The sequence below is a fragment of the Stenella coeruleoalba genome (genome assembly GCF_951394435.1).
Source record: "Stenella coeruleoalba genome assembly, chromosome: 13".
Lineage (NCBI taxonomy): Eukaryota > Metazoa > Chordata > Mammalia > Artiodactyla > Delphinidae > Stenella > Stenella coeruleoalba.
The window spans coordinates 79,510,860-79,536,976 of record NC_137159.1 but is presented as its reverse complement, the minus strand read 5'-3'; the positions used below and the strand labels follow the sequence as shown (position 1 = coordinate 79,536,976).

General features: G+C 45.8%; 2 protein-coding genes across 6 annotated transcripts in view; one reads left to right on the top strand and one right to left on the bottom strand.

The window, feature by feature from the left end:
• The window catches only part of LOC307196391 (uncharacterized protein), a gene marked incomplete at its 5' end in the record, with an annotated part of 136,093 nt that extends 116,157 nt beyond the window's left edge, over nucleotides 1-19,936 (bottom strand). For 4 of the 5 annotated variants that reach the window (XM_079941283.1, XM_079941282.1, XM_079941285.1 and 1 more), the window contains 2 exons: nucleotides 17,086-17,186; nucleotides 18,350-19,936. In XM_079941283.1, the coding sequence (XP_079797409.1) occupies nucleotides 19,319-19,936 (618 nt within the window). In that variant the 3' untranslated portion in view covers nucleotides 17,086-17,186; nucleotides 18,350-19,318. The remainder of the gene's footprint in view (nucleotides 1-17,085; nucleotides 17,187-18,349) is intronic. The other variant, XM_079941284.1, reaches the window with a different exon arrangement.
• Nucleotides 19,852-25,855, top strand: LRATD1 (LRAT domain containing 1). Its single transcript, XM_079941281.1, has 2 exons — nucleotides 19,852-20,094; nucleotides 21,059-25,855. Exon 2 carries the CDS (start codon nucleotides 21,095-21,097, stop codon nucleotides 21,974-21,976), a length of 882 nt encoding a protein of 293 aa, XP_079797407.1. The 5' UTR covers nucleotides 19,852-20,094; nucleotides 21,059-21,094; the 3' UTR covers nucleotides 21,977-25,855.
• Nucleotides 25,856-26,117: the final 262 nt, after the last annotated feature.

Below are 26,117 nucleotides of genomic sequence, written 5' to 3'. Positions count from 1 at the left end.
CTTACTTATTCATATGCATTTGTTCGTTTTCTGTCTCCTTGTGTATTTGTTATATTGTTCCCTAAACTAATTACCTAATTACAGAGAGTGAAAGCATTTAAAGGATTAAAGTGAGATCCCTCGCATGTAATGTGGAGGTAGAGGTGCTTATTAATGGCTCCACTGAAAAATGCTCCAGCCCCTCCCACCCAGCCACTGAGTCATTCATTCATCTGCTTCCTCTACCCAAGTGTTTAACCAGCGTTAATCCTTCTAAGGTACCTGTAAATACCATTGGTCATTTATACTAAGTCCTTTAATTAATCACATTAGTGGTCAGTGGTGACTCTCTTCTTTCCCTCAAGCCATTCGTGCAATTTCCTGGGGAAAGAACCAACTAGAACACACATTTCTACGAATGGCTGCAAGGCACCTTGGAACCAATTATTCCTTCAAAATGGGAGTCACTAACGTTTCAGACTAGAGAAGTCAAAACAGGGCTATTTTTATGTTGACGCATGGACGTGGCTGACATCTGTATTCTGCTCTAGATAGAGAAGGACGACAAGAAGCACACACAAGAAAGAAGCAGCTGCTCAGAAGCATCGCTTCGGCAAGTCAGAGACCCATGGAAATCAGCAAGCTTCTTCTGTACCAGGCCCCGTGGCAGATGCATTAGCGGAGGTAAACCAGGTTATCCTGCAGGAACGAACAACTCCAAAAATTGCATAAAGGTTGCTATCTCATTCGTGCCCATTTTGGGTTAGGTCTGAGTGGCATCCTTGCATTTGCTCAGCAGTGCAGCCGGCTTCAATTGTGTAACTGCATCGTCTCAACGTGAAGCCTCCTGCGTGACAGGGAAAGAGAACTGCGGGCCAGAGAACCGCAAGTAGGCTTGTCACTGTCTCAGCCTGGGGTGACAAATGTCACTTCCAAGACTAACCACACTGTCGCAGCCAAGTGCAAGGAGGCTAAGGCCTACAGTCGTTATGTGTGTTTGGAAGGGAAGGAGAAGCAGGTAATGGTGATACTACTAATGTCCATCAAAGAAGAGTTAAGTCCACCAGTCTTTACATCAACTACTTATTGGTTAAAGGTAATAATACCTCACTCTGATAGGGTCATGTAGTGATACGCCTTATCTCATTTGTTTTAATTCTACCTTGTTTTATATTTATCACAATCTACTGTGTTTTCTTCTGTCATATAACTCAGAGAGCAAACCCTGAATGAATAGGAATTTAGCTCGGAAGTGCTTCAATTCTACCACACACATCTTTCTATTATGTCAGTTCTCACAAGGCTTCTGGGTGCTGTAATTCAGAGATTACAAGGACTTTCTAAAGTGATGTACGCGTAATTTTTCCTAAAAAGGTGTCTGTACTTTTCAGCAGATTCTCAAAGTTTTCCCTCCACGGGTCCATTGACTCCCTGAGGGTTGAGACTGTCACAGTAGCCATTTGATCTTCCAGAGCATTCATGGAGTATGTGGCATGGCCAAGTGGACAAAAGAGATGACTGAGGAAGGAATTTAGGAGGAGAAGTTGGGAAGGAGCAGGGGTCCTCCTAGAGGAAACTGGAAGATGGGTTCAGCAATTGGAGGGATGGGATCTGGCCAAGAGGTCCAGCAGGAAGGCAGTGAGGATGTGGAGAGTGGTAGGGAGGGAGCCCGGAAGCAGTATCCAGGTACAAAAGGAGTGTGGGAGTATCTAGAAGACAAGCATTTGTGTATTTTGCATTTTGCAAAGGGCTAGAAAAAACAACCTGGTCTGCCCTAGATAAGGATGCCCTACCACCAGAGCTGGTACTCCACTGAGCTCCTGGTGAAAAGGCGGCTGGCTGTGCATCCAGGCACATTAGCTGAACTTTCTGGAACAAGGGGTTAGCATATACACCAAAGTTTTTAAAATGAGTCCCATGGGGGCTTCCCTGGTGACACAGTGGTTGAGAGTCCGCCTGCCGATGCAGGGGACGCGGGTTCGTGCCCCGGTCTGGGAAGAGCCCACATGCCGCGGAGCGGCTGGGCCCGTGAGCCATGGCCACTGAGCCTGCGCATCCGGAGCCTGTGCTCCGCAACGGGAGAGGCCACAACAGTGAGAGGCCCGCGTACCGCAAAAAAAAAAAAAAAAAAAAAAAAAAATGAGTCCCATGATTCATTTCGTGAATTGACTTACCTATTAATTTTAAGGAAATCATCCCCTACAGTATCATTGTGTTTTAAAGGTAGTTTTGCTCTTTACTGGGAAGATGAAAGGGTGAAACGCTGACGTAGAAAGAATTAACAATGTACATAGACAATTAAATAACACATTTAAGGAAGAAATTATGTTAAAACAAAGTGCTGGGGCTTCCCTGGTGGTGCAGTGGTTAAGAATCTGCCTGCCAATGCAGGGGACATGGTTTCGAGCCCTGGTCTGGGAAGATCCCACATGCCAGGGCACAACTAAGCCCCTGCGCCACAACTACTGAGCCTGCGCTCTAGAGCCCGTGAACCACAACTACTGAAGCTCACACGCCTAGAGCCCATGCTCCGCAACAAGAGAAGCCACCACGATGAGAAGCCCGCGCACCGCAACGAAGAGTAGCCGCAACCAGAGAAAAGCCCACGTGCAGCAACGAAGACCCAATGTAGCCAAAAATAAATAAATAAAATTTTAAAAAATGCTACCTCATAAAAGATGGAAATCCACAACTAAGTACTAATACAAATTTCAGTGATTTGGGGAGGCTGAAATTATTTTATTTTTTGATTATAAAAACAAGGAGTCGGTTTATTCTGAAATTCCAGGAGGTTTTCTATAAAGTGACAATGTTCAAACATGTTTTAAAGGAGACACGGCATACGTGGACAGGTAAGCACACCTTTTGTCACCTGTGGTAATATTGCCCTGGCAGCTCAGTCTATGCCGCTGGTCCTTCCCTTTCCATGTCCAGGGGAGGGTAAAGTCACTCTGCTTGAAATGCAAAAACTGGATTTGAAACGTCCTCCCCACTCTGCTTTGTCAATTACCATCACACCTGCCCTTCAGAAGCCGGCTTACAAACCCACAGCCCCACAGACTTGCTAACTTGAATCCACTGACTGTACTTTTTTAAAATGATAACTGTCATTTCCAAGGATGTGCTACATGCCTACAAAATACATTTTCAGGCCTGCAGATGAGAAACACATTAAGGAACTGATCTGTTTACATGTCTGCTACCCATGGCAGACGTCTAATCCCTCAAAAGGGCTAAATCCCTTGTCATTTCTTCTTTGGCTTTACACCCAGTGGTGTTGGCCATACAGCAAAGACCTCACTAACATCTGTGAGAGAGAGAGGGAGAATATGCATGAGGCTCAGATAGAAACAAATTTTTCATACTGACGTAAGGATCAGAGATAGAGCTGCAACTCAACATCTGATCACAAAACTGCATATGAAGCCATTTCTTCACCTTGAACTCCTTCAGCCCATGAGGCCTGATTGTGAAAGGAGTGTTTCATTTATGGCTCGTTACAGTCAGCTGGTGACAACAGCGCCAATAAAAACATCTACTAAATGCTTACATTTTGCCAGGTGCTTTCTGTGCTTTGCATGCGCTATCTGATATTTTCACACTTGGAAACTGTGCATAAACATGGACACAGAAAGATGCATAAAACAGCACATGTTTAATGAATAATCAGGACGTGATCTGCCACATAAATGCCATCCAAGCTAAAATCAAAAGAACATAATCAAACCAGAACCAGAGGGGAGTGTGGCCTTCCCTCCCTCCAACCCAGTAGAAGCCACTGTGCTCTCATTAGGATAATAATGGTCTTGCTTTTCTTTCGGTTTTACCTCCTAGGCTCATGCATTATCTTACCTGATTATCAAAGCTCCCCAACTGGTAGGTGTTCAATGACCATCCCTCCTAGGGAGGCGACACTGGAGTACAGAGTTCAGTGCCGTGGCCCTGCCCACACAGGTAAAAGGCAGAGCTGCCTTCCAGGGGCAGGCAGTGGGCCCAGGAGCTTTAGTGAGTGCCCTTCTAGTGCTACAGCAGCGTTGGACTTGACTCTAATTTTTGCCCAGAGCTCTCTGATTCACAGCTGCTAAAGAGCTCATGTTCAAGACTTTGGAGCTGGTGTCACCTGAGTGCACAGCGGGACTCATGATTACATCTGACAACAGGCCTGTGCTCCAATCAAGCACATTTGTCTCAGCTGGGCAGGGCTGGGGGGTGTGGGTGGTGGTAGGGAACCGGAAAAAGTCAGCACCAGGCCACCCCGTGCCCCCTCCCCTGGTAGCAGAGTGAAGTACCGGCTCCAAGCACAATTACATTGGAGGGTCCCTGACTGTCTTATACGTAAATAAACCCTTCATTTAAAAACCTTGCTGAATTAAGAGGTTGGAAAGAACCCAGAAATCATCCTGTCTAACGCCTTAAAATTTGAAAGAGCAAGGAACTCAGGCCCAGAGAGGAAGTGACCTGTTCAAGGTCGCACACAGTGATAAGGAAAAGGGGCTGGTAATAAGGGCAGGTAAGTAACACTCCATTAATTAAGCTCCCAGCAGAGGTGAGGTGCGAATGGTATTTACTTTCCGTTCCGGGCTGGCCAACTGGGTGGGTTCATACTCCATTCTGATGAGGTTCTGGGAAGCAAGCCAGCAAACTCCGGGATGTACATAAAACTAACAGAAATAGTTTCACTGTTTTCCCTAAGCCCAACGTTGAAGCTAGAGTCCAGTGATCTAGTCAAGGGTAGTTGGTCCCTGTCCCCAAACCCACGTGAATGACAGGAGACCAGGAACATGTGTGCTCAGTAATAAGAATCTGTGGGTCGCACTCTACAGTTTATAAAATGCTCTCACACAAGTTATCCCGTGTGATCCTCATAAGAATCACATGGGAAGGGAAGGGGCAAAGCTGGGAAGGGGCAAAGTTGGTCATACTATTCCTATTTTAAAGAAAGAAACTGAGCATTTATCCAAGATCATAGACCTAGTGCAGCCAAGGTGACCAACTCCTATTCCATCACCACACTTGGTGACAGGAGAGAAGAAGAGAGCCTGGGAGATAGAGACAGTGCTTCATCCTTCATGCCATGGTCATGTGACATTGAAAAATATTACAAACAGTATTATTTTTATTAACTCTATGTCTCAAGCATCTCTCAATCATCTTTATATGCCCCGACATCGTAGGATCTCAGACAGATAATTTGATTTAAACATAATGCTACCTATAAAGAAGTTTTAGAATCACCAAAATCAGTAAGATACGCTGCTGTTCTAAAATAATTTATCCTGTCCTTATTTTCCAGTATGGTATCTCTATATATTTGAGTCAGCATGTTTGAGCTACAAGTAACTTTACAAATCACCTGACCCATTTCTCTCATTTTGTGGGTAAAGAAACAGACCAAGACCAAGCCAGTAACCTTCCCCAGTTGACATAACACATCTATGGGAGAGCCAGGACAAACACCCAAATCTCCTGAGCTCCAGTTCCATGTTCCTTCCACCCACCAATCCATCCAAATCCCGTCTTCCTTTGGAGGACCACTCCCTTCCTCATGTATTTCTAAGCCATTCATCCAGAGCATTTTGTCAGGACCTATCAGTACTTATGAATGTGTCTCGTTCATTGTAGCATTATCTCCCTGAGCCACCAACTCCTTCCGTAACCTTCTGCCTGACACGTCCCTTCTCTGAGCCTGAGGTCCTCCCCTATAAATTTCAAATAATCCCTGTGCCTCCCACCTCATATTGTTGTGAACAGTAAACTGACATGCAAGTGAAAGAGGCTAATTATCAGTATTTATTACTGGAGTTGCACTGCATTCTATGCAATCTAAGCAAACCACTGTACCTCTCTGTGCCTCAGTTCTTCTGTCTGGAAAGGGGAGCCACTACCATCCAGGATCTAGCCCGGAGTGATGCTGGAGAGACGTGATTAACGTACCCTTATCTCTTCCAAATAAAATGCATTCTAGTTACCAATGTCCTCATCAATTAATCATCACTCCGTTGATCTACATTAATCATGCTTTTGTTTTTTCAACTAGCATTAACTTGGCACGTACTGTGTGCCCAGCTCAATGAGGAGAGGAAGGGCACAGAAGAAGAAGCAGACCCTCGCACTGCCTTCAACAAGACAAAATGACACAGCCACAAATAAGACAGAATGATTCTAAAAGAGTGCATACCAGCATTTCAGGGAGGGTAAGAAAGCAATGTCTCATTCTTAGATTAGTCCATTAGGAGGAAGGATTTTCCATTGCTTTGGAGCAAAACAAAATAAAAGAGACCATAATAACTGTAAGTAGAATCTTATTCCATGACCCTTCCAAAATCAGCACAAGAGAATTCTCGTCTAGCAGACAGTTTCCTTTCTGGAAGCCTCCCCTGCGTGACCAGCCACAATTAACGGCTCCTTCTCTGAATCCCGTTGTTCAGTCCGTACTTCCTCTGGGCCTTTCACTCCTCATTATCTTTTCGTTGTTTGTAAATCTAGCTTTGCTCACTTACCAGTCCAGAAAGACATTAACTGTGCTTTTCATTTTTCCCTCCCTCCTTTTCCTTGCAACCACACCTATACTTTAAGAGTCATTACATAGGATGGCACTTAGAGATAATTATTGATTTAAATTGGATTGAATGGAGTTGACTACCTGACAAAGGGCAGGTGTGACAATTTTCACGGCCTGGCTCTACTCTCCCCATGCCCTTATAATTCTTCTGTTAGTGATCCATTCAAGCCAGGTCACACAACTGAGCGAAGTCAGGGCAGAAGTTTTACCCCACCCACAGAGCAGCTAGGAAACTGTCAAGAGGCCCCAAACACTGTATTTTAAAAACAATCATCACCACTAAAAACAGATACATACATGCACACTGCATGACAAACAAACACGTACAGATCCTGGTCAAGATGGTAAAGGAAGTACAGCTTAGCTTTAGCACCAGCCCTTCCATGCCCTGCGGTTCCATGTCTGCAGCCATTCAGCCCCTCAGAGCTGCCTCTAAGTCCCCACAGAGTCTCTGAATTCTGGCTCCAGACCCCTCCCTCTCCCATTCAGCACCAAACCTCCACCTAATGCCTGCATCCAAAGGATGCCAGTTTATGGGCCCATGCCAGCCTGGCTTCCTGAAAAGCTACCTAATATCTCACCACCCACCCCCATCCTACCCATTCCGACTCAGCAGGTCTGGAATGGAGCCCAGGAATGTGGGTTTTACATATGTTCTCTGATTGATTTTCATGTGCACTCCTGGTTGACCCTTATAATGGAGTTAGAGCCCATCTAATTCACGTGATAAACAAGTACCATAACACGTGCTAATTCAAAGCCACCCACAGATTTCATGGCTAAGAAAGGACTCAAATCTCCTGATTCCCACTCCAGATTCAGGTCCCTCTTATTAGTACAACAGAGTTGACAAAAGGAAGGAAAACTTGCTAGTCATTCTTCCTGCATTCCAGAAAGAAACTTCAGCAGGAAAAAAAAAAAAAAAAAAAAGAATATTTCAAAGCCTATATTATAAGCATACGCTTTCCATAATCAGAGGAGGGAATTCAGTTTGAACATGCAACTTGTATTTAACAATAAGAAAACATAAACAAAATAGAAAGTGCTATGGTTTCAAATTTTCTATTGAAACCACTCCTGAGAATTACCTGAGAAATTCCACTAGTATTTCAACCTGGGAGAAGACAACTTGAGGGTTTTATAAATAGCTACTGTCATCCAGATGGAATCTCTCCTTTGCTTTTCAGTCATGTGTTATTATTTGTAATATTTCTAAAATGACTTTTAAGATAATAAACTTGAAAAATCAGTCTCATGGAGACACGGGGTTTTGATGACAAAATAAATAGGGCTGGAGGAAATTGTTAGTGTTTCATTTTAATTAAAACATCTCATTTGGATGAAGGTCCTCAAGGGCAGGAGGCAATATATACACATTTCAAATTGGTAGCATTTCACCAAAATAGAGATATTAAGGGAAAATGCAATAAAAGATTATGTTATACACAAGTGGGAAAAGTGGGGCCCAATCTCATCAGTAGCATAGCAACACTTAACAACACTTTGGCCAAGGTCAGCATTCCTGTGTCCCTCAAAAAAAAAAAAAAATAATAATAATACAAGTGCATGCTTATATCTACCAAAGGACTTTAGTAGTCAGAAGCAGATAATTTTCATCACTTCAGTCTCTCTTCATAAATGCAAAGGATAATTCAGTGGAACATTCTACCCAATTAACACTGTTCATTTGCTGACCGAAGGAAACAGATTCAGCTACATAAGATAAGGCAGTAACTGCAAGGAGGTAAGCATTTAAAAAAATAATAAGTGGGGCAAACAAAAGTGTAAACACTTGGTTATCACCTTATCTCTAATCTGAGAAAGTCTTTTTTCATTGTCATCAAATGTTCAATTCCATTCAAAAGATACTTACCAAAGAAAACAAGAAAAGCACAGCATGAGATTTAAAAGGGATCCCTGATTTTGCTCCTACACCACAAGAGGACACCAGACATTAGTGGTCATGTTAGTCAGGATAGACCATGATCTGCTGCATTAACAAAATTAATCCCCAGATCTCCGTAGTTTAGCACAAGAAAGCTTTTGTGTTGTTTTGGGTCATCTATATAAAATGTAACTTAAAGTCAATCCTCTCTCCTATGCAGCTCTCATCCCTGGTTGTTTCCATTTTCACGTCACCACTTTAGAGTTCCTCATTCAAAACGCTCCGACAGAAGAGTCAAAACCCGGAGAGGCACTCTTAGCTGCCTTGGGCTATAGGGGACACAGCCCATCTGCTCACATTCCCATCAGTGAGGACTTGGGCACAGGGGGTGGAATACTAAGTACAAGGAAGCTGGAGATAAAGAATGTCCCTGCATATCCAGGAAGAGAGATGGCAATGAGAACACAGCACTGTATCTGCCACAGAAAACCAATGAAATGTATGGGAAAAGCAGGTGGAACAGACAGCAGCGTCCTTCTGAGCAGCTGGGGAAAGTTCTCCCAGAGAGGTATGATTAGAGTCACCTTAAAGGATGGATTAAGAGGGGAATACAGAGCAGAGGCCAACTGGAAGGAACACTGCAATCAAAGCTCCACAGGCAGGAAGGTGTGGTGTGTGTTTAGAGAACAGTAAGAAAACAAGCCCTGCTGAACAGTTGTGAGTGACTAATGGAAGACAGGTATTTGGAAGCAGCTGGGGGGGGGGGATCATATTTTGGAGAGTTAGGAGCTATAGGAAAAGGAGTAGAAATATTTTTTCATTGAGCAGCATTGTGGTCTGTGAAGCCAGACTGCCCAGGTAACCCCAGGTACAACCCAGGTGTCCAATCCGTAAAGCTGAAGTCATGCAACTCATCCCATTACCCCAATCATCCCACTGGTCACTAATCCCCATTGAGTCTACTTCCTATGGACAGCTCAGAGCCACACATGCCTCTATGTCCCCACTAACTCTGCCTTATTCCAGGCCCTCAGGATTGCTTACCTGGTGCCGTGGACTGAACGTTTGTGCCACCCCAAAATTCGTATGTGGGAACCCCAATCCCCAATGTGATGGCGTCTGGAGATAGAGCCTTGGGGGTGGTGAAGCTTTCATGGTAGCATTAGCGCCCTTAAGAAGAAGAGACAGGAAAGCTCTTTCTTCCTCTCTCACTCTTTTTCACTCTCTCTCTCCCCAACCTGTGACCACGCAGCAAGAAGACACATGTCTGCAAGCCAGGAAGAGATTCTCACCAGTACCTGACCTTGCTGAGCATCCCTGATCTTGGATTTTCGGCCTCCAGAACCATGAGCTATACATGTCTGTTGCCAAAGCCAGTCTATGGTAGTTGTTCTAGAAGCCCGAGCGATCTCTCGCCACATCCCCATCCATCTCCTCCCCACCTCTGGCTTCTTTCTCCTTCCGTATAAATCTGACACTGTGGGCCGGAATGACCTTCCGAAAAACCGTTTCTAAAATGGTAAAACATAAGGGACCCTTCCTGACCTGGCCACGTCTACTTCACATTTTACCAATCCCAAACCACTTCGAGGCTTTCTGGAAATACCACATTTTTCATGACTCTTGAGCCTTTACATATGCTGCTCCCTTTCACAGAAAGGTCTCCACTCTTTCCTGCTTGGAAAAAAATCATATTCATTCTGCAAAGCCTTTCTGTAAGACAACCTCCACCCGATCCCTCCCTTAGTTAATAATTCCCTCCTCTGTGCGTTTACATGCTTTTAAAACATTTTATTGCTTCCATTTGTTTGCATTGGATTATATCCGGCCAACTCTCCACATACAAGAGTTCCACTGAGAACCGAGAATGTGTCCTTTTCACCTTTGAATCCTCAGGCCCAAGCCCTATGCCCGGTTGAGAGTACATGCTCAATACATGCTTTTTCAATCAAACATGAAGTTCACATTATGGACAGTATCTAAGGTATTTTCTGGGTCTAATATTCAGCTGTAACAATATGAGCTCCAGTATAATAATAATCATCATAATAGAATAATACAGAATATTATAAAGGAGGAATATGGAGAAGGAAAATGCTATGAACCCAGTAGGGCAGAATTCTTTAATCACACCTAGTAGTTACTAAGACCTTTTTCTGGGCCAGACAGAATTCTGTGCTAGGTGCTTTTAATGTATTATCTCAGTTAATACTCACCAAAACCCCTTAAAGGAAAAAATACTATTATTCACATTTTAAAGATGAGAAATTGGGGCACATAGGAATTAAGCATCTCACCCAAGGCCATACAGCTAATAATAATTGAGCCAGCATCAGAATCCAGCCACTCTAAAAGAGAACCGCTCCATAAAACCTGCCCTACGATAAGAGGACAAGCTCGGATGTTAGGATCCAAGGCAAAGACACAGAGAGCAATTATGGCAACATTAAAGCAAGAGGGATGATGGAATGGGAGCGGGAGAACACGCGCACTGGAAGCCCCCTGCCCTTGGTAGTTCAGAAATAGGCTGAGTACGTGTTAATAGCAGTGGTATGTTAAGTATATGGTTTTAAATAGAAACCATACTTTATGAACTGTATGCTATGTCTGTGGTCAGATCCAAACTTTTGACAACTGGAAAATAAATAAATACCTCATTACAATCAATGTAATTACTGGGCAAGGAAAACAAAACAAATCAGCATCGGCAGTTAAAACAATGCACCATGACGCCAGAAGGAAAAGTCCTAAAGAACAAGTGAAATGTAAACCTAAGAGGCTACTTCACTCTTGACTGTTCTAAAATAAGTACTTTTCCCCTTTTACTAAATTCTAAAGTGTCTCTAACAATTAGCAATGTACTTATTACAAGTTTACCAGAGATGCCCTGCTCTGTGGTATAGGTTGTAGGGGAATTTAAATGGAAGGGAAAGGAATGGGTAGAGGAAAGAAAGGGAGAAAAAGAGAGAGACAGAGAGAATTCCCAAGAGCTATCACTATCCATTCAATTCTATTCAACACCTGTGCACTGAACTTCCACCCTGCAGAATGGAAAGAACTCGGTGATGGGGATACCGGTGGAAGCATACAGATACAGTTCCTCCTTTTAAAGAGCTCATAGACATAGATAAGTAACTAGGCAGCGTCAATATAATCGGGAAAGACCAGAGTGCACCATGAACAAAACCTAAGGCAGATGTGGTAAGTCAGAGGGGGCCACCAAGGAGGAAGTGAAACCTAAAAACCTTCTTGCCAGGGGGAGATTGGAGGAAAGAATCTTAGCAGAGGGAACAGAAGCAGTAACACAAGAAAGGGCAATGAAGCAGGGGACAAGGTAACAACGAACGGGCTGAATTAGGAGAGCTGAAGCACGATGCAAGAGGGCGGGTAGCAAAAGACGAGGTGGAACGGCAAGCAAGGGTGGGTCTTGAAGCTGCCGCAGGGACTCGGGATGTTTTCCCAATATCGATGTAGAGTTACTGAGGAGTGGAGGGAGAGTCAGGCAAGGGAGGCACCACCAAATGGGCATTTTAGAAATCACTCTGACCTTCTGTAACAGGGAACTGTAACAACCTAAATGGGAAAAGAATCTGAAAAAGAATAGATACGTGTATAATACATGTATCACTGAATCACTTTGCTGAACACCTGAAACTCACACAACATTGTTAATCAACTATACTCCAATATAAAATGAAAATTTTAAAAAGGGGAGATCATTCTGGTTACAGTGTGGGAGATGACTGTGGAGCAATCCTGGGGTCAGAAGAAACAACTCATAGGCTGTGGCAGTGAGTTAGGTGGGAGTTCCTGGTGACTGGAACTAAGGGGGCAGCAGCAGAAATGGACTAAAGAGGAAAGATGAGAGATACTCACTGAGGAGAAACAGCAGGAGGTGGCATGGTCCTCTGTGACCTGAGGATGAGGGAAAGTTGATAGATGATGACCAAGCACTGGCTCGAAAAACTAGGAGGGCAATGGTGCCTGTCCCCAGAAGGAAAGACACAAGGGGAAGCACATGCCTCCAGATAAAAGCTGTGCTCAGTTTGGCATATCCTGCCCTTTTGGTGTCTGTGGGACAGCCACAGGGTCAAGTCTTCTAGGTTGTTGGATATTTGGGTCCGGCGTTCAGGAGAGAGACGGAGCCTGGAGATTTCCATTAGACAGTCAGGACATGGTAAGATATGAAAGTCAAAGCAGCAGACAAGATCACAGGATGAGAACTCATCGGGAAGAGAAGCTGAGAAGAGAATTCTGAAGAAAATCAATATTGAAAGGACACACTGAAAGAAATAAGCCCACAAAACATCGTAGGGGGAACGGCCAGAGAAGCGAAGGGAAACCAGGAGAGCATGTACAGTGGAAGGTGAAAGAAGAACTTATGTCAATATGGAGGAAGCTGTCAGCTGCATCACCCGCTTCTGGGAAGCCAAGTAAGGTAAGAACTCAAAAGTATCCATCAGGTTCAATACCAACGGATCACTGTCTCCCTGGCGAGAGCTGTTCAGTGGAATGATGGGCGCAGAAGACAGCCTGTGGTGGGGTGGGGTAAGGGTGTAAGGACAATTCTTTCAAGATAGGAGTGTATCTCAAGGGAGATGTATAGTCAGGGGATGTTTTGTTTTTTTTGGGGGGGGGGTTTTTTTTTTTTGCGGTATGCGGGCCTCTCACTGTTGTGGCCTCTCCCCTTGCGGAGCACAGGCTCCGGACGCGCAGGCTCAGCGGCCATGGCTCACGGGCCCAGCCGCTTCGCGGCATGTGGGATCCTCCCAGACCGGGGCACGAACCCGTGTCCCCCGCATCGGCAGGTGGACTCTCAACCACTGCGCCACCAGGGAAGCCCAGTCAGGGAATGTTTTTAAGGTGGGAGAGACTTAAACGTGTTTTCATGCAACTGGCAAGGAGCTAATAGAATAAGTAAGATCATAAATGACGGTGAAGTGAAGAGGTAATTGAAAGAGTGAGGCATGAGGGGATGACATTCAGAGCCCGGTGGGATGAACTGGTCTTTGAGAGGAATGGGGCCAGAAAAGGAACAGTAATAGGAGGGGAATTCAGAAGCAATACGAAACGCAAACCCAGGATTTTCATCAATCAGTCAGCAGCCAAACAAGGAATGTACCACCTGGGAGCAGAGAGTTTCCTTGTTCACTCACGTTTCTGCTCTAACCACAGCCTGTTAGCACAGCGAACTGGAGTACAGGAGTTCAAACAACAGAAAAGGGAGAAAAATCCTCAGCTCTGCCCCACGACTACAATATAACTTTTTAAAAAACCACTTGACTTCACACACCTTTGAATGAAAACATATACATTTACCAGCTTAGTATGAGCAGTCTAAAAGGAGGCTCGCTTCTGTCAGAGATGGACCACAGAATGTCTAAAGTACCTAATTCCAAGTATTTATTAAGCACCTAGCTTCAAGGGCTGTCCCAGGAGAATAAGAATAATTTCTTACATTTGAGTAGAGCTTGACCAGTAATTACTCTGCTGCATCTAGAAGGCTTGGCGAGACTGTTTAAAACACAGATCCCTAGAGCCCATCCTGAGATTCTATCACTACATCCGGGAAAGAGCCTGGGAATCTATATTTGTATCAGGGTCCCGGATGATCCCAGAGGAGAATTTGGAAACCCAATGCTGTATGTCCAAGAGGAAACCTTCTTGTACATCATCTAATTTAGAACATGTATCAGGTGTCAGAGTACTCAGGTTGGTGAAAATTGAAACAAAAACAAACACTGCCAGCTCAGTAAATGAAACAGTGACCATTCATTGTTCATGCAGGCACTGAGCCAGGCAAGGTGCATCTAAGGAGTATTCATTAAGCACCAAACGTCATGCTCGGCAAAGGGACTACAGATTTGAACTAGATTTGGGACTTTTTCTCAAATGATTCTTAGTCTGTGAAGGAGGAAAGAGAAGAAAATCTAACCATGATACCAATTTGGTTTTATAAGTGTTTCGACACATCTCGTGACCAATACATACATGAAATTATGGGAGCATAAAAAACGCTCTCAATTAGAATGGTGAGGGGACAGACATATGGGAGGACCTGATGCATGAAGGGATTATAAATTTCAAATCAAAGCTAGATGAAGCAGGTAGGGAAAGACATTTTCAGAAGGCAGAGCTAACAGCATGTGTGTAAAAGTGACCCAGGGCCACCCAGAGCTCCACCATCACTATCATGCAAGAGGCATGCACTCTCCTAAAATCTGGAGGGAACACAGTGGAGAGACTAACAGTGGGCTGAAACATCTTTGTATAATCCATATCCGGCAAAATACTAAACCTTCAAGTGCTGAAGGTTTTTACCTGGGGAACATTCTCAGGTCTTTAATGGCAAAATGATAAGAAGCCACTAAAAATACTTTAATAACAACATCCAGTTATAGGAAGGAACTCAGAAAATGTGGAAGCCAAACTTGGAAGAGGTCACGTAAGAAATGGACAGTCAGAGTGTCAGTGCGTGCAAAGTGGTTAAGGGGAAGCAGGTCACTAGGAATCTCTTTAGTCTTAGCTGCCATTTTTGTGATCCAAAAGAAGGAGAAGGCAGGTAAGATATTTAGAAAGATGGGTAAGTTAGTCACAACAAAACTAATGGAAATTTAGAGAAAAAAAATAGTAGGGAGGCATGGGGTAGTACCTAGAGGGTACTACAGATGCATCCACTGTTGATTTCTTTAAAAACTGAGTGATATGAACCTTCTGTGACCTTGCAGGAATCCCATGAATGGAAAGACATCTTAACAGTGAGAACAGACACTAAGAGAGAAAGGGCAGAGGGAAGGATGGGATGTTTGGTGTTCCAACATAGGTCTAAAATAAAGGAGAGAATACCTATCGGGATAGACTAACTGCTATTACAAATAGCCACAACATTTTTTGGGTGGCTTAACTCACTAAGACTTATTTCTCCCTCACATCACAAGGCAATGCAGACAGTCACTGAGGAACCCGCACTTCCCTCCATCTAGTGGTGCCTCTATCTTTCAGAACCTGGAGTTATACCATGAATCCTCTACATGTGGCCAAATGGGGAAAGAAAGTGCAGAGAAGGTCGTGTTCATGGTTTCAGCTTCTGGAGCCAATGCTGTCAGTGGCTTACTAAACTTCTACCCACATCCCATTGGCCAGACTCCATCACATGGTACCTACCTAAGGGCACATTGTGGGGGGACATGTCATTCAGCTGTGTGCCCAGAAGGAAGGGAAATGGGGTTGGTGGAGCCACTGCACTGCCTCTGCCCCAGATGGGTACAGAGTGTTCTTTAGAAGATATCAGGATGAGTATGCTGACTGCCTAACGCAGTCAAGGACAGGGAAAGGGATGGTTCCCAAAAGGTTAAATGCTAAACTAGGGCATACAATACAATAGGCAGCTGTACTGAACAATACTTGTGTATGTCTGAAATATATTTTGCTTAAAATTGTTGCACTGAAGAGCTGTAGGTTCATATAATAAAACAACAAAATAGAAAATCATAAAGACATTATAACTGAGAGTAATCTAGATTCATTCATTCATTTGTTCTGTACGGATTTAGCAAGTATGTATTGAGTGCATACCATATGCCAGTCACTGTGCTTGTAGTACAAAGATAAAATGAGCAAAATAGACATGATTCCTGACCTCGTTCATCTTACAACCTAGAGGGAATACAGACAACAAAATATGTAACTTCAAGGGAATGGGATTATTTACCCCGTCTCTGATTTTGTTGCAACCACAATAACAAATGACAACTCTCTTAAGTTTACACATGCAAAGAGGAGCAGACGTTTTTAATCTCCCAAGAGGTCACAATCTTCTGAGTCACATAAACTTCCCTGCTCACTAAAGGAACGTTTTCTTCCAGAAATTTCTGTAGGTTTTTGAGGTGTGAAAGAAAGAAAGAAACAAACACGGGCATACAGTTAAAAGCAGAAAAAACATTTTTAGCAAAGTAATGATATAAAGCAGATGGAGAGGATGAACACTCCTTCTGAACCCCTACCTAGAGGTCCGATTTTAAAGGATGACAGTTTGAGCCAAGGACCTGGTCAGTAAAATCTGGGAGAAAGTATTTCATACAGTGCTAAAGAAGGAATCAAGAGGAAAATAAGGAGGATGATACACCAGATGGCAGCAAAAGAAAAGGTAACACACGTATAATTGACTCCTTATCACTCCTCTGCTTACCACTGTCCATATATATTCCTCAAACCATGAAGTAGTCACTTAAAAACAATTCAAAATACTATGGGATACAGGATGTAATCAGCCCCAGGGCTCACACACGGAAATCTATACAGAGTTGCAGACTTTAAATTAGTCTCAGGATAGACAGAGCAATCACCACCTTAAGACAGAAGCAGTGCCACACTCTGGCCAGGGACAGCCTTGGACACTTCATCTAGGGTTAACTTTTGCCTGGGGCAAAGGAAAGGCAGAACTGGACAGTCATCATAACAAGTAGGACATGGGACCCTCTCCTCTCTCCCCTCTTCCGACAACAACAACAACAATAATAATAAGTAGCATTGACTGAAAGCTTACTATGTGCCAAGCATACTTGCCTGCATGAACTCACAACAACGCAATGAGATAGATACTATTTACCCACAACTTACATATGAAGAAACTGACTCCTGGAAAAGTTAAGTGACTTACTCAAAGTTATCCACAGTCAAACTATTGAAGTAGAATTCAAACTACAGTAGTTGGCTTCTTGAGTCTGCTCTTTTGATGACTGTCTTCTGCCTCTGGTGACACTGTATTTCCTCAGTGTGAAAGAAGGCAGGATGGGGTAAGAAATAATAGACAAAACGATTAGCAAAACATATTTTGTAATGCAAATAAAAATTGGGTTTTCTAATGTAGATATCTGATTGGCCTATTTCTTACTTTGTTATCCTTCTAATTGCCAAAATGTCAAAAAGAGTAGATGCATTTTCCTTAGTTTACTTTTAGTTCTTTCTTCCCCATGCCTCAGAGACTTAATGTGTTCTCTGCCTTCTGTTTCAAGGGGACCATGGGGCTGGGGGGGAGAGGGGATTCTCAGGGCATTTATTTTCCCTGGTGATTACTAAAGCAGTAAGCCTTTTATCCTGGCAGGGGGAGGGTTTGGAAAGGAGATTCAAAATATTGCATATTGATATTTCAAACTTTTGGCACTGTATCTCAAAGTCCTGACAACATTTTATGTTAATTATCCTTTGGAATGAAGGGAAGTTAAGCAAAGAAGAGCAGCCTGCTTACTCTGTAGTCTGGAGCAGGGCAGAATAGGACAGGTAGGAGAGAACACAGCATCCCATGCAAATATGTTGTAAATGTTTGTGCACAGGATTTATCTTGGGATGGACAGAGGATAAAAAAATTATTCAGTGTCAAGCCCTGAGCTACTTCCACTGAGCTCCTCTCAGACACCAGTAATGAACTCTTCAGATACTCCTCGCAGAGATCCCTGAAGTCCAGTTTATAACCAGGCCAATAACTCACTTTTGATCTCTGAAGCCACTTGTTCGATTCTCTGGACTTCAGGGCCAAAATGAGTTGTTTATTATTTATAGCAAGTATAAAAAAGGTCATCACAAGCTGTGGTCAGTTCCAAGGATGGCAACTGGTATTCTCATAACTTGCACGTGGGCAATGGAAAAATTTTTTAAAAGATTTATGCACATCAAATATATACAGATGGTCATTTTAAAGCCACTTTTTCCATCAATACTTATTAACCATCTAATCTGATAAATCACTGTATTTGGAGGCTGTGGGGTATACAGAGGCCTTCAGAAAGCAAACATGAACTGGAGACTCTGCAATTTGAGAATACTTAAGCAGAATCATCTATCAAAAAATTTTTTTATAATATGTAACAGTCCTCATGTAACCTGGGGCCGATCAGCTAACTTCTCTGGAACACCAGTTTTCTTACCTTATGCAACACGATTTTATTCATTCAACCAACAGTAGAGCCAGGTTAAAGACTGGTCCTGAAATCCCATAGAGCCTGGATAGATTGCTGGCGCTGGTATTTGGGCCTCAGTTTCTCATTTGTTGCAGTGGGGATGTTAGTGAATCCCCTACAGAGGCAGGGAGATTAAGTCATTTACTTAAACACCAAGACGTAGTGCCTAGCAACTTGTAAGTGGTCAATACTTGTTGACTGTTTTCATTTTCATTACTGCTGATGGAACCCATTCTGTTAAAAAGTACTGTTAAAAAGGTCCAGAATACAAAATTATGTAGAACACAAGTCAATCCCGAAGGCATTCACTTTTTAAAGAGGAAGAAAGTCAACAGAGATGTGTAATAAAATGGGATGAGAGCACTAAGAGTTTGTACCAGCTGCCAAGGGGGCACAAAGAGGAAGCACCCAGTTTTCCCTGGGTAAAGAGAGTAGGCTCCACCGAGAAGCTGCTGGAGCCCAGCCTTGAAAGGAGAACTAGATGTCTAAGAACTCTTCAGGACTTAACGTTATAAGCTTTTTAAACTGTCAATCTAAAATTTCACATGTGTGAAAGTCATCTTTCAGCATCCCATATCCAGAGCACATTCATTAACTTTCCAACCAGGAATGCCATCATTAATTACTGCTGGACACCCTTCTCCCACGAAACCAAACAAAAATCCCTTAGCAATCCCTTAGCAATGGCAGTTCTGGGGTTGGGAAGCAAGATTATGTCCCACTGTCGACATTGGTGATGCGCCCCCTTCACAGACAGACTTGGAGGCCAAACTCAGGCCCAGTCAGGGAGGGGGGTGGTCAAGGCTCCGCCTTTTCATTCGTGTTTGACACCGCGCTCCTTTTAAACCAGGCGCCAGTGCTGGGTCAGCAGCTCCACACAGGTCAAAGGAGATGAACCGAACACCGCAGGCACAATTTCAAAGGGATCGGTGGCCGTCAGGAAAAAGTCTGTGCGCCGAGGACCAGCCCAGGGGCCCTCAGGAACCCAGGCTCAGGGGTCCTCAGCAGGGTCCCCGGGTGCCCGCCTCTGACAACGTCGTTCCCCGCCCCGGGCCGCGCAAAAGGCTCGGGGTGCACTGGGGATTTTTCTCCACCCTCAGACTCAGCTTCGTCGCTTGAGTCTGTTCCCCCGGAACACAGAACGCAGGCTGACGGCGCGCCCAGGCTCGATCGGTAGGCGAAGCTGCTGGATGGAAGCCGGCCGAGCCGCCGTACGGAAGCGCCCCGCCCCTCGCGCGCTCCCGGCCGGCGCTCGCACCTAGCTCCCGGGGGCGGCGCGCGCTCCGGTGTGCGGGGGCAGGGCGGGGCGGGAAGGGGCGTGGCGTGGCGGGGCGCACGCTGGAGACCCGCCCCTGCTCCCCTCCCCCTCCGGCGGAGATTGACGAGCACTGGGCATCGGCCCCAACCAATGAGCGCGTCCGGGGGCGGGCCCTGGAGCCAGCTGCTTTGGCTACTTAGAGTCGTCGGCTGGGCTGTAGGAAACCAGAACGGAGTCGGGACTGCCCAGGTGGAGTAGGCGCCCCAGCCAACGTGGACCGGCAGGCGCACGGGCATCGCGGCGGGGACCGCACCGCACGGATCCGCGCGGGGCAGAGCCGAGCCACAGCCCCACGCGCCGCCCAGGACACGCTCGTCACCACCACCTCCGCAGCACCCATGGGGACCAGGAGACTTTAAAGGAGTTTGGGGTTTCGGGAGCAGGGAAATCACGGGTACGAAGAGGCAGCTTTCTTTGCCTTGGAAACGTGTTTTCTTCGTCCGATTGTTTGGACCCTGTGCCGGGTAGGAGGGAGAGGGGACTTCTGGCTGAAAGTGGGCCTCGCCACACAACCCGCACCCACACCGGCACACACACACCGCACTGGCTTCCCCCATCCTTCCCTTGCCTCTTTGTTAGGTTATTTTAGACAGAGCAGCCTCGCCCTGGCGCAGCCAGATTGGCTCTGCTGGGGAGAAGGCGAGAGAACTAAGGGGCAGAGTGCACCTGCCTGTGTGGGCAAGTGTGCCCGGGTGCGTGGGTGTACGTGCACTGGCGAGCGTGCCAGCGTGGGGTTGGAATAGTGTACGAAGGTGGGGGTCTGAGTGTGTCGTCGCGAAGGTTTGTCATTGTACGTGACATCAGCACACCGGTGTACCAGCCTGTCAGTGTCTGGACTCCAAGTGTGCAAAATTGTGCTGGTGTCAAGTGGGTGCCCGGGAACGTGTCCGATGGTCATTGCGCGAGGCGCTCTCGGGGAGGAGCACGGACCTAGGGTAAAACTGAGAGGTGGGCTGCGGAGGGGGGCGGCTGAAAATGTGAGCGCAGCGCGCTCCAAGCTCTGGAGCCCGAGGCGCTCCCCCTTTCCTCCAACCCACCCCTCCGTCCCTTCCTGGGTGTCCCGACTCCCACGCTGCCACACCCCGCGCTGTCCTTCCCACTGGGACCCCGCACGCCCTCCCGCGCTCCAGCCTCTTCTCTTGTGGGCGTTGGGCCGGGTTCCGGTACAAGGTCCGAGGCTGCGTGGCGGCGTCCGCTCTCGCCCGCCGGACTGCTGGCTCCCGTGCCGGTCCTGGCCCCGGGGAGGCGGTTGACTCCAGTACAGGCGCGCGGGCGGCCAGGTCCCGGGGGCACGGCTCGTCCTGGGGAGGGCAGCGCGACTCTGATCGTGTCTCTGCGTCTCCTCTGTGCTTCCGCAGATCCCCGCTTCTGGCCCCGGCCTCGCCGCGTCATTGATGGGCAACCAACTGGACCGCATCACCCACCTTAGCTACAGCGAGTTGCCCACCGGGGACCCGTCGGGGATCGAGAAGGACGAGCTGCGGGTCGGGGTTGCCTACTTCTTCTCGGATGAGGAGGAGGACCTGGACGAACGAGGCCAGCCCGACAAGTTTGGCGTGAAGGCCTCCCCGGGCCGCGCTCCCTGCCCGGAGAGCCCTAGCCGTCGCCGCCACCACCACCTGCTGCACCAGCTGGTCCTCAACGAAACTCAGTTCTCCGCCTTTCGGGGCCAGGAATGCATCTTTTCCAAAATGAGCGGCGGCCCTCAGGGCGCCGACCTGAGCGTCTACGCGGTCACGGCGCTGCCCGCGCTCTGCGAGCCCGGCGACCTGCTGGAGCTGCTGTGCCTGCAGCCCGCGCCAGAGCCGCCCGCGCCCGCCCCGCACTGGGCCGTCTACGTGGGCGGCGGGCAGATCATCCACCTGCACCAAGGCGAGATCCGCCAGGACAGCCTGTACGAGGCGGGCGCGGCCAACGTGGGCCGGGTGGTGAATAGCTGGTACCGCTACCGCCCGCTGGTGGCCGAGCTGGTGGTGCAGAACGCCTGCGGCCACCTGGGCCTCAAGAGCGAGGAGATCTGCTGGACGAACTCGGAGAGCTTCGCCGCTTGGTGCCGCTTCGGCAAGCGGGAGTTCAAGGCGGGAGGGGAGGTGCCGGCCGGCACGCAGACCCCGCAGCAGCAGTACTATCTCAAGGTGCACCTGGGTGAGAACAAGGTGCACACGGCCAGGTTTCACAGCCTGGAAGACCTCATCCGCGAGAAGCGCCGCATCGACGCCAGCGGCCGCCTGCGTGTGCTCCAGGAGCTCGCCGACCTTGTGGACGACAAGGAGTAGCCTGGGGGAAGCCGCCCGCCCCTCCAGCCTCCCCGCGCCCCGCTCCCTCCCCCGCACGCGGGCTCCCAGGCCGGCGATTCAGCACCCCCCGACCCCCTTGAGTGGCCACCCGCAGCGGCCAGCGCCCGGGCTGCAGCCTCGCATCTTTCTGGCAAGTGGCAGGTAGTCCCAGGAACTGGCCCCGGGACTGAAGGGGCCGCGCCCGCCCGGCTGAGATCCCCAGTGGTGATGATGGTGTTGGGAGACCCAGCGTGCGCTTGCCCCTTGAGTTGTAAGTGGGGAGAGGAGAACGGGCCGAGGGAAGCAAGGACAAGACCTCCCCCCAAGAGTCACTGGTCTAGTGACTAACACCCGACCTACTAGAAAGGGACCATCACCGCCCCAAACGTGCACACACAGACCGGTGGGAGGTGAGAATGGATCCTTTCAGGGCACAGCTCAGCTCTAGTATGGATGTGTCCCCAGACTGCAGGATTTCCAAGAAATCGAGCCTGTCCCTCATGCACTTGTGAATAATTCCACGAGGGAGCAAGCACTTCGGGACTCCGGGTTATCCCGAGGCTGCCCGGGACTTTTTCAGCTCTCCAGTCCCTGGTCTCCTGACATTGTATCCCAGGCTCCGGGCTAAGCAAGACAGTGTTTGTTTTGCTTCCCGTTCTTTCCACCTAGGGAAGCGAACGCCACTCCCCACCGGCATTTGCCTGTCAGTCTCCCTTGCTGGCAGAAGGGATGCCTTCCCGGTCCCCGGAGGATAATGGCGCAGCGAATTTGATGAGGAGAGCCGGCCCCGCCCCCCTGGACAAGAGAAGGCTCACCAGGTGTCCGCGAACTTGAATCTGTGTAAAGAGCGCTTGTTCTCAACCCTAGATGGCTCCCTCCTTGGGCTGCGTTTCAAAAATAACCACAGTTTTAAAGGGGTTGGAGAAGACGGAGGGGAAAGACATGGCAACATTCCAGAAACCAGCATTATTACAGCACCATAGCCAGTGTATTTAGTTTGGCTTTTCCTAACACAGAAATCTCAGAAGGTGGGGAAGTGGAAATAAAGTCTTAAAATCGAGAAAGCAGTTGTCCAAATATGTCAACAAAGCCTATCGTGTTGATGTTTTTTTATTGACCATTTTAGCAACATGCTAATAAAATTTCAAATTGAAATTTTTATTTTCATGGCTTTAATCCATGATAGTTTAAATACTGGGGGCCATTAAGAGTGGATTTAGCTAAGAGCTTAGCTAACATTGCCTTTTCACTCTATTTTTCTCAAACCTTATGAGAATTCTGTTTTTGAATATTGTAGTTAATTTTTTGGCTTTAACGGCAGCCCTAGTAATGGTGGAGTTGTTAATCCATGTGTATATTGTGCTGAATCTCCATCAGTTAAGGGGTTTACTGCTTCGGTGGAAATTGCTAGCAGGTTCCATGATGTTAATTTCTCGATGTTGTATACCACTACCATTCCACATTTGCATTTCTATTTTTCTTCCTCTCTCCCTGATCTTCTTAAAAAACGAATGTAGAATTGGTGGCTTTTTCCCCCTTCTCTTTAGCCAGTCCCACAATTCATTCCTGAAAACCGGAAAGAACTTCTAGGATCAGGTCGATCGTACGGTTTTCAAAAAATTAAGGCTGTTTGAAACCCCTTCCCTGGGTAAGGACTTACCAACTTCTCTCCTGTGCTGCAGCCCCAGCCTGATTAACTGTTACTCGATTCAGTGTGTGTCAGACACACCTCCAGCATCTACGTCCCGTCCCTTCCAGGGGAATTTGTCAAATAATGGTGTTTAGCTAATTGTTGCAAGCAGTCGCCTACTGACAGTTGTGATCTAGTTGGACAGCAAATATTATGGCCAAAGCCAGTTTCTTGGCATTTCAAAAACAATGCAATAAAAACTAGTCGAGGTTAGCTGCGACTGGAAATGCCTTTCTTTTGTTTGTTTTCATGGTAAAATGATTCATCTCTGTTTTGTTTTTTGGTTTTCAGCCTGGATTCATTCCCTGATCTTGACTCAAAAGGTCAGCTCAATGAACTATGAACTAGAGTATTTTTCTTAAGCCTATTGAGTGATTTATTTTTAAAAAAATGTTTAAATGCCTATGCTTTTCTTTCAGCACATACAACAGCAAAACTTTTGTAATAACGAACTTAACATTTGCATGTATGGAGAACTGGAAATCATTTATTTCCCTAACTTATTCCCCTTTCAAATAACAGATGTCGGATCCTAAACCGAAATTCTTTATTGTATCTACACAGCCCACATTCTTTACTGTGTCCTCCTACTGTATCTTGGCTCTCTGCTGTATTAAATACCATCCTAAGCATTTGTTCGAACAGGACTCCTTCTTGACATTTTGTCTTCTACCTGTCACTCAGAGGGTGGGACTTTAGCAAAAGAAATGAACGGTCTCTCACACCTGAGATTTATTTCCTCTGATGGTACATAATCTGATTTTGCTCTTACTAAGAGGGTCACTATAACAGAGGCTTAGCTTGAAACTTGCTGAGACTAGATTAGCAATAAAAATAAGAGTTTGGCAGCCAAAGTAGCACTCATGACTATATTGGTCTATTAAGGATTGGGTTGATGATGATACTTCTACAAATTCACGATAGAAAAACACTAGTTACAAAGGGAACTTGAAAGGTCTGTATATTCCTTATATTACTCTTGAAATTTTTGTTATCTGTTGGTCAATGTTAATAATAACCAGTGGCAGAGTAATTCTAATTGTAGTACAGCATGAAGAGGCTATTATCAAGATATTGTCTAATAGTTTTATGCTGGAAAACATGTCTATTTTTAGGACGTTCTCAATGGGAATGACAGCGAGAAGGTGGAAGGTCTCTGGGAAGATGGTACCAGTAGACTTGAGTTTTATTATGAGCAGATACAATATCTCTGGATGTTATCAGAGTTATAGAAACTAAGCCAAAAGTCTCCTGACGTTTTAATAGAAGTCAGGGATTTAGTCTGGGTTTTCGTTATCCTCAAGAGAACAGAGCTTCATAGTGACTTTCACGGTGTTGAGTGTGGCCTAGCTAGTGGTGGGTCCCGTCAGTGATGTGGTGCAGAAGAAAACTATCCGTAGACCCCCATCCTTTCTCACTTTCAGAAGGTGATTCTGAAAAGCAAACTACTAAAAAAACATGAATATTTTTACTTCAGGGACTGCTTTGCTACACATTTGGTAATTAAGGAGAAAAAAAAAGGAGGTAGAATGGGGAGAAGGGAGGTTAGGCTGACTTTAAACAAAACCAGTCCTGAAACACTGTTATTCTCAAAGTATATAAAAAAAAAATTCTGTAGAAGTTACATGTATTGCATTTCTTTTTTAAAAAATTAAAAGTATATTAATGAGCCAAATAGATATAAAGTTCCTCATTTAAATGCCTGTCATGACTGTATTTTATTAAATGAAGCAATACCATCAAGTCACTGAAAGTTATAAAACACTTGTGCCAGATTAGAACATCAAACGCAGACGCAGCTGTAAGTTCAGTGACGTCACCTGATTTTACTAGACTTTCAGAATTTTGATGTTTATCTTCCTCTTTGTGTCATGTTTCTGTGGTGAATACTTTTGTTTGAATTTTTTTTTTCCAGAAAAGCATGCTATTGGTGTTTACAAAAGAATTACCTGAGTAATCCGTTTATCCTAACCGTTTTCCAACATTACCTTATTGATTACGTTGGGTGTGTGCTTTCAACACCCCTAAGAATTCAGTGTCTTTGGCATCTAATAAATGGAGCAGGGTCAAATTTCAGTGAAATTAATACTAACTGTACAAACATAACAGAGCTACCTGATTTACTTTTATCTACATGTCTATTTTTAAATCATTCTGCTTTCTCATTTTTAGACAAATGAAGAGAATCTAGTTAGGTGGGCCTTTCAGAGATGATTTGCCACGTGCATAAAGGGTCTGCAAGTGAAAAACACAGGCTTCCAGATTTCTGGAAACATTAAGAACTGTGTTTAGAAAATGGTTGTCTGAGATCCAACTCGGTATTTTTGCTGACAATTACTAGCTATTAGCAGAATATATATATGTGTGTGTATGTGTGTTTATATACACACACATTTATAATCCTTATACATGTATATGTATACATACATATAATAATTTACACAGGTCATA

Coding starts and splice junctions, on each gene's coding strand:
- LRATD1 (XM_079941281.1), top strand. CDS start 21,095: ATGGGCAACCAACTGGACCGCATCACCCACCTTAGCTACAGCGAGTTG.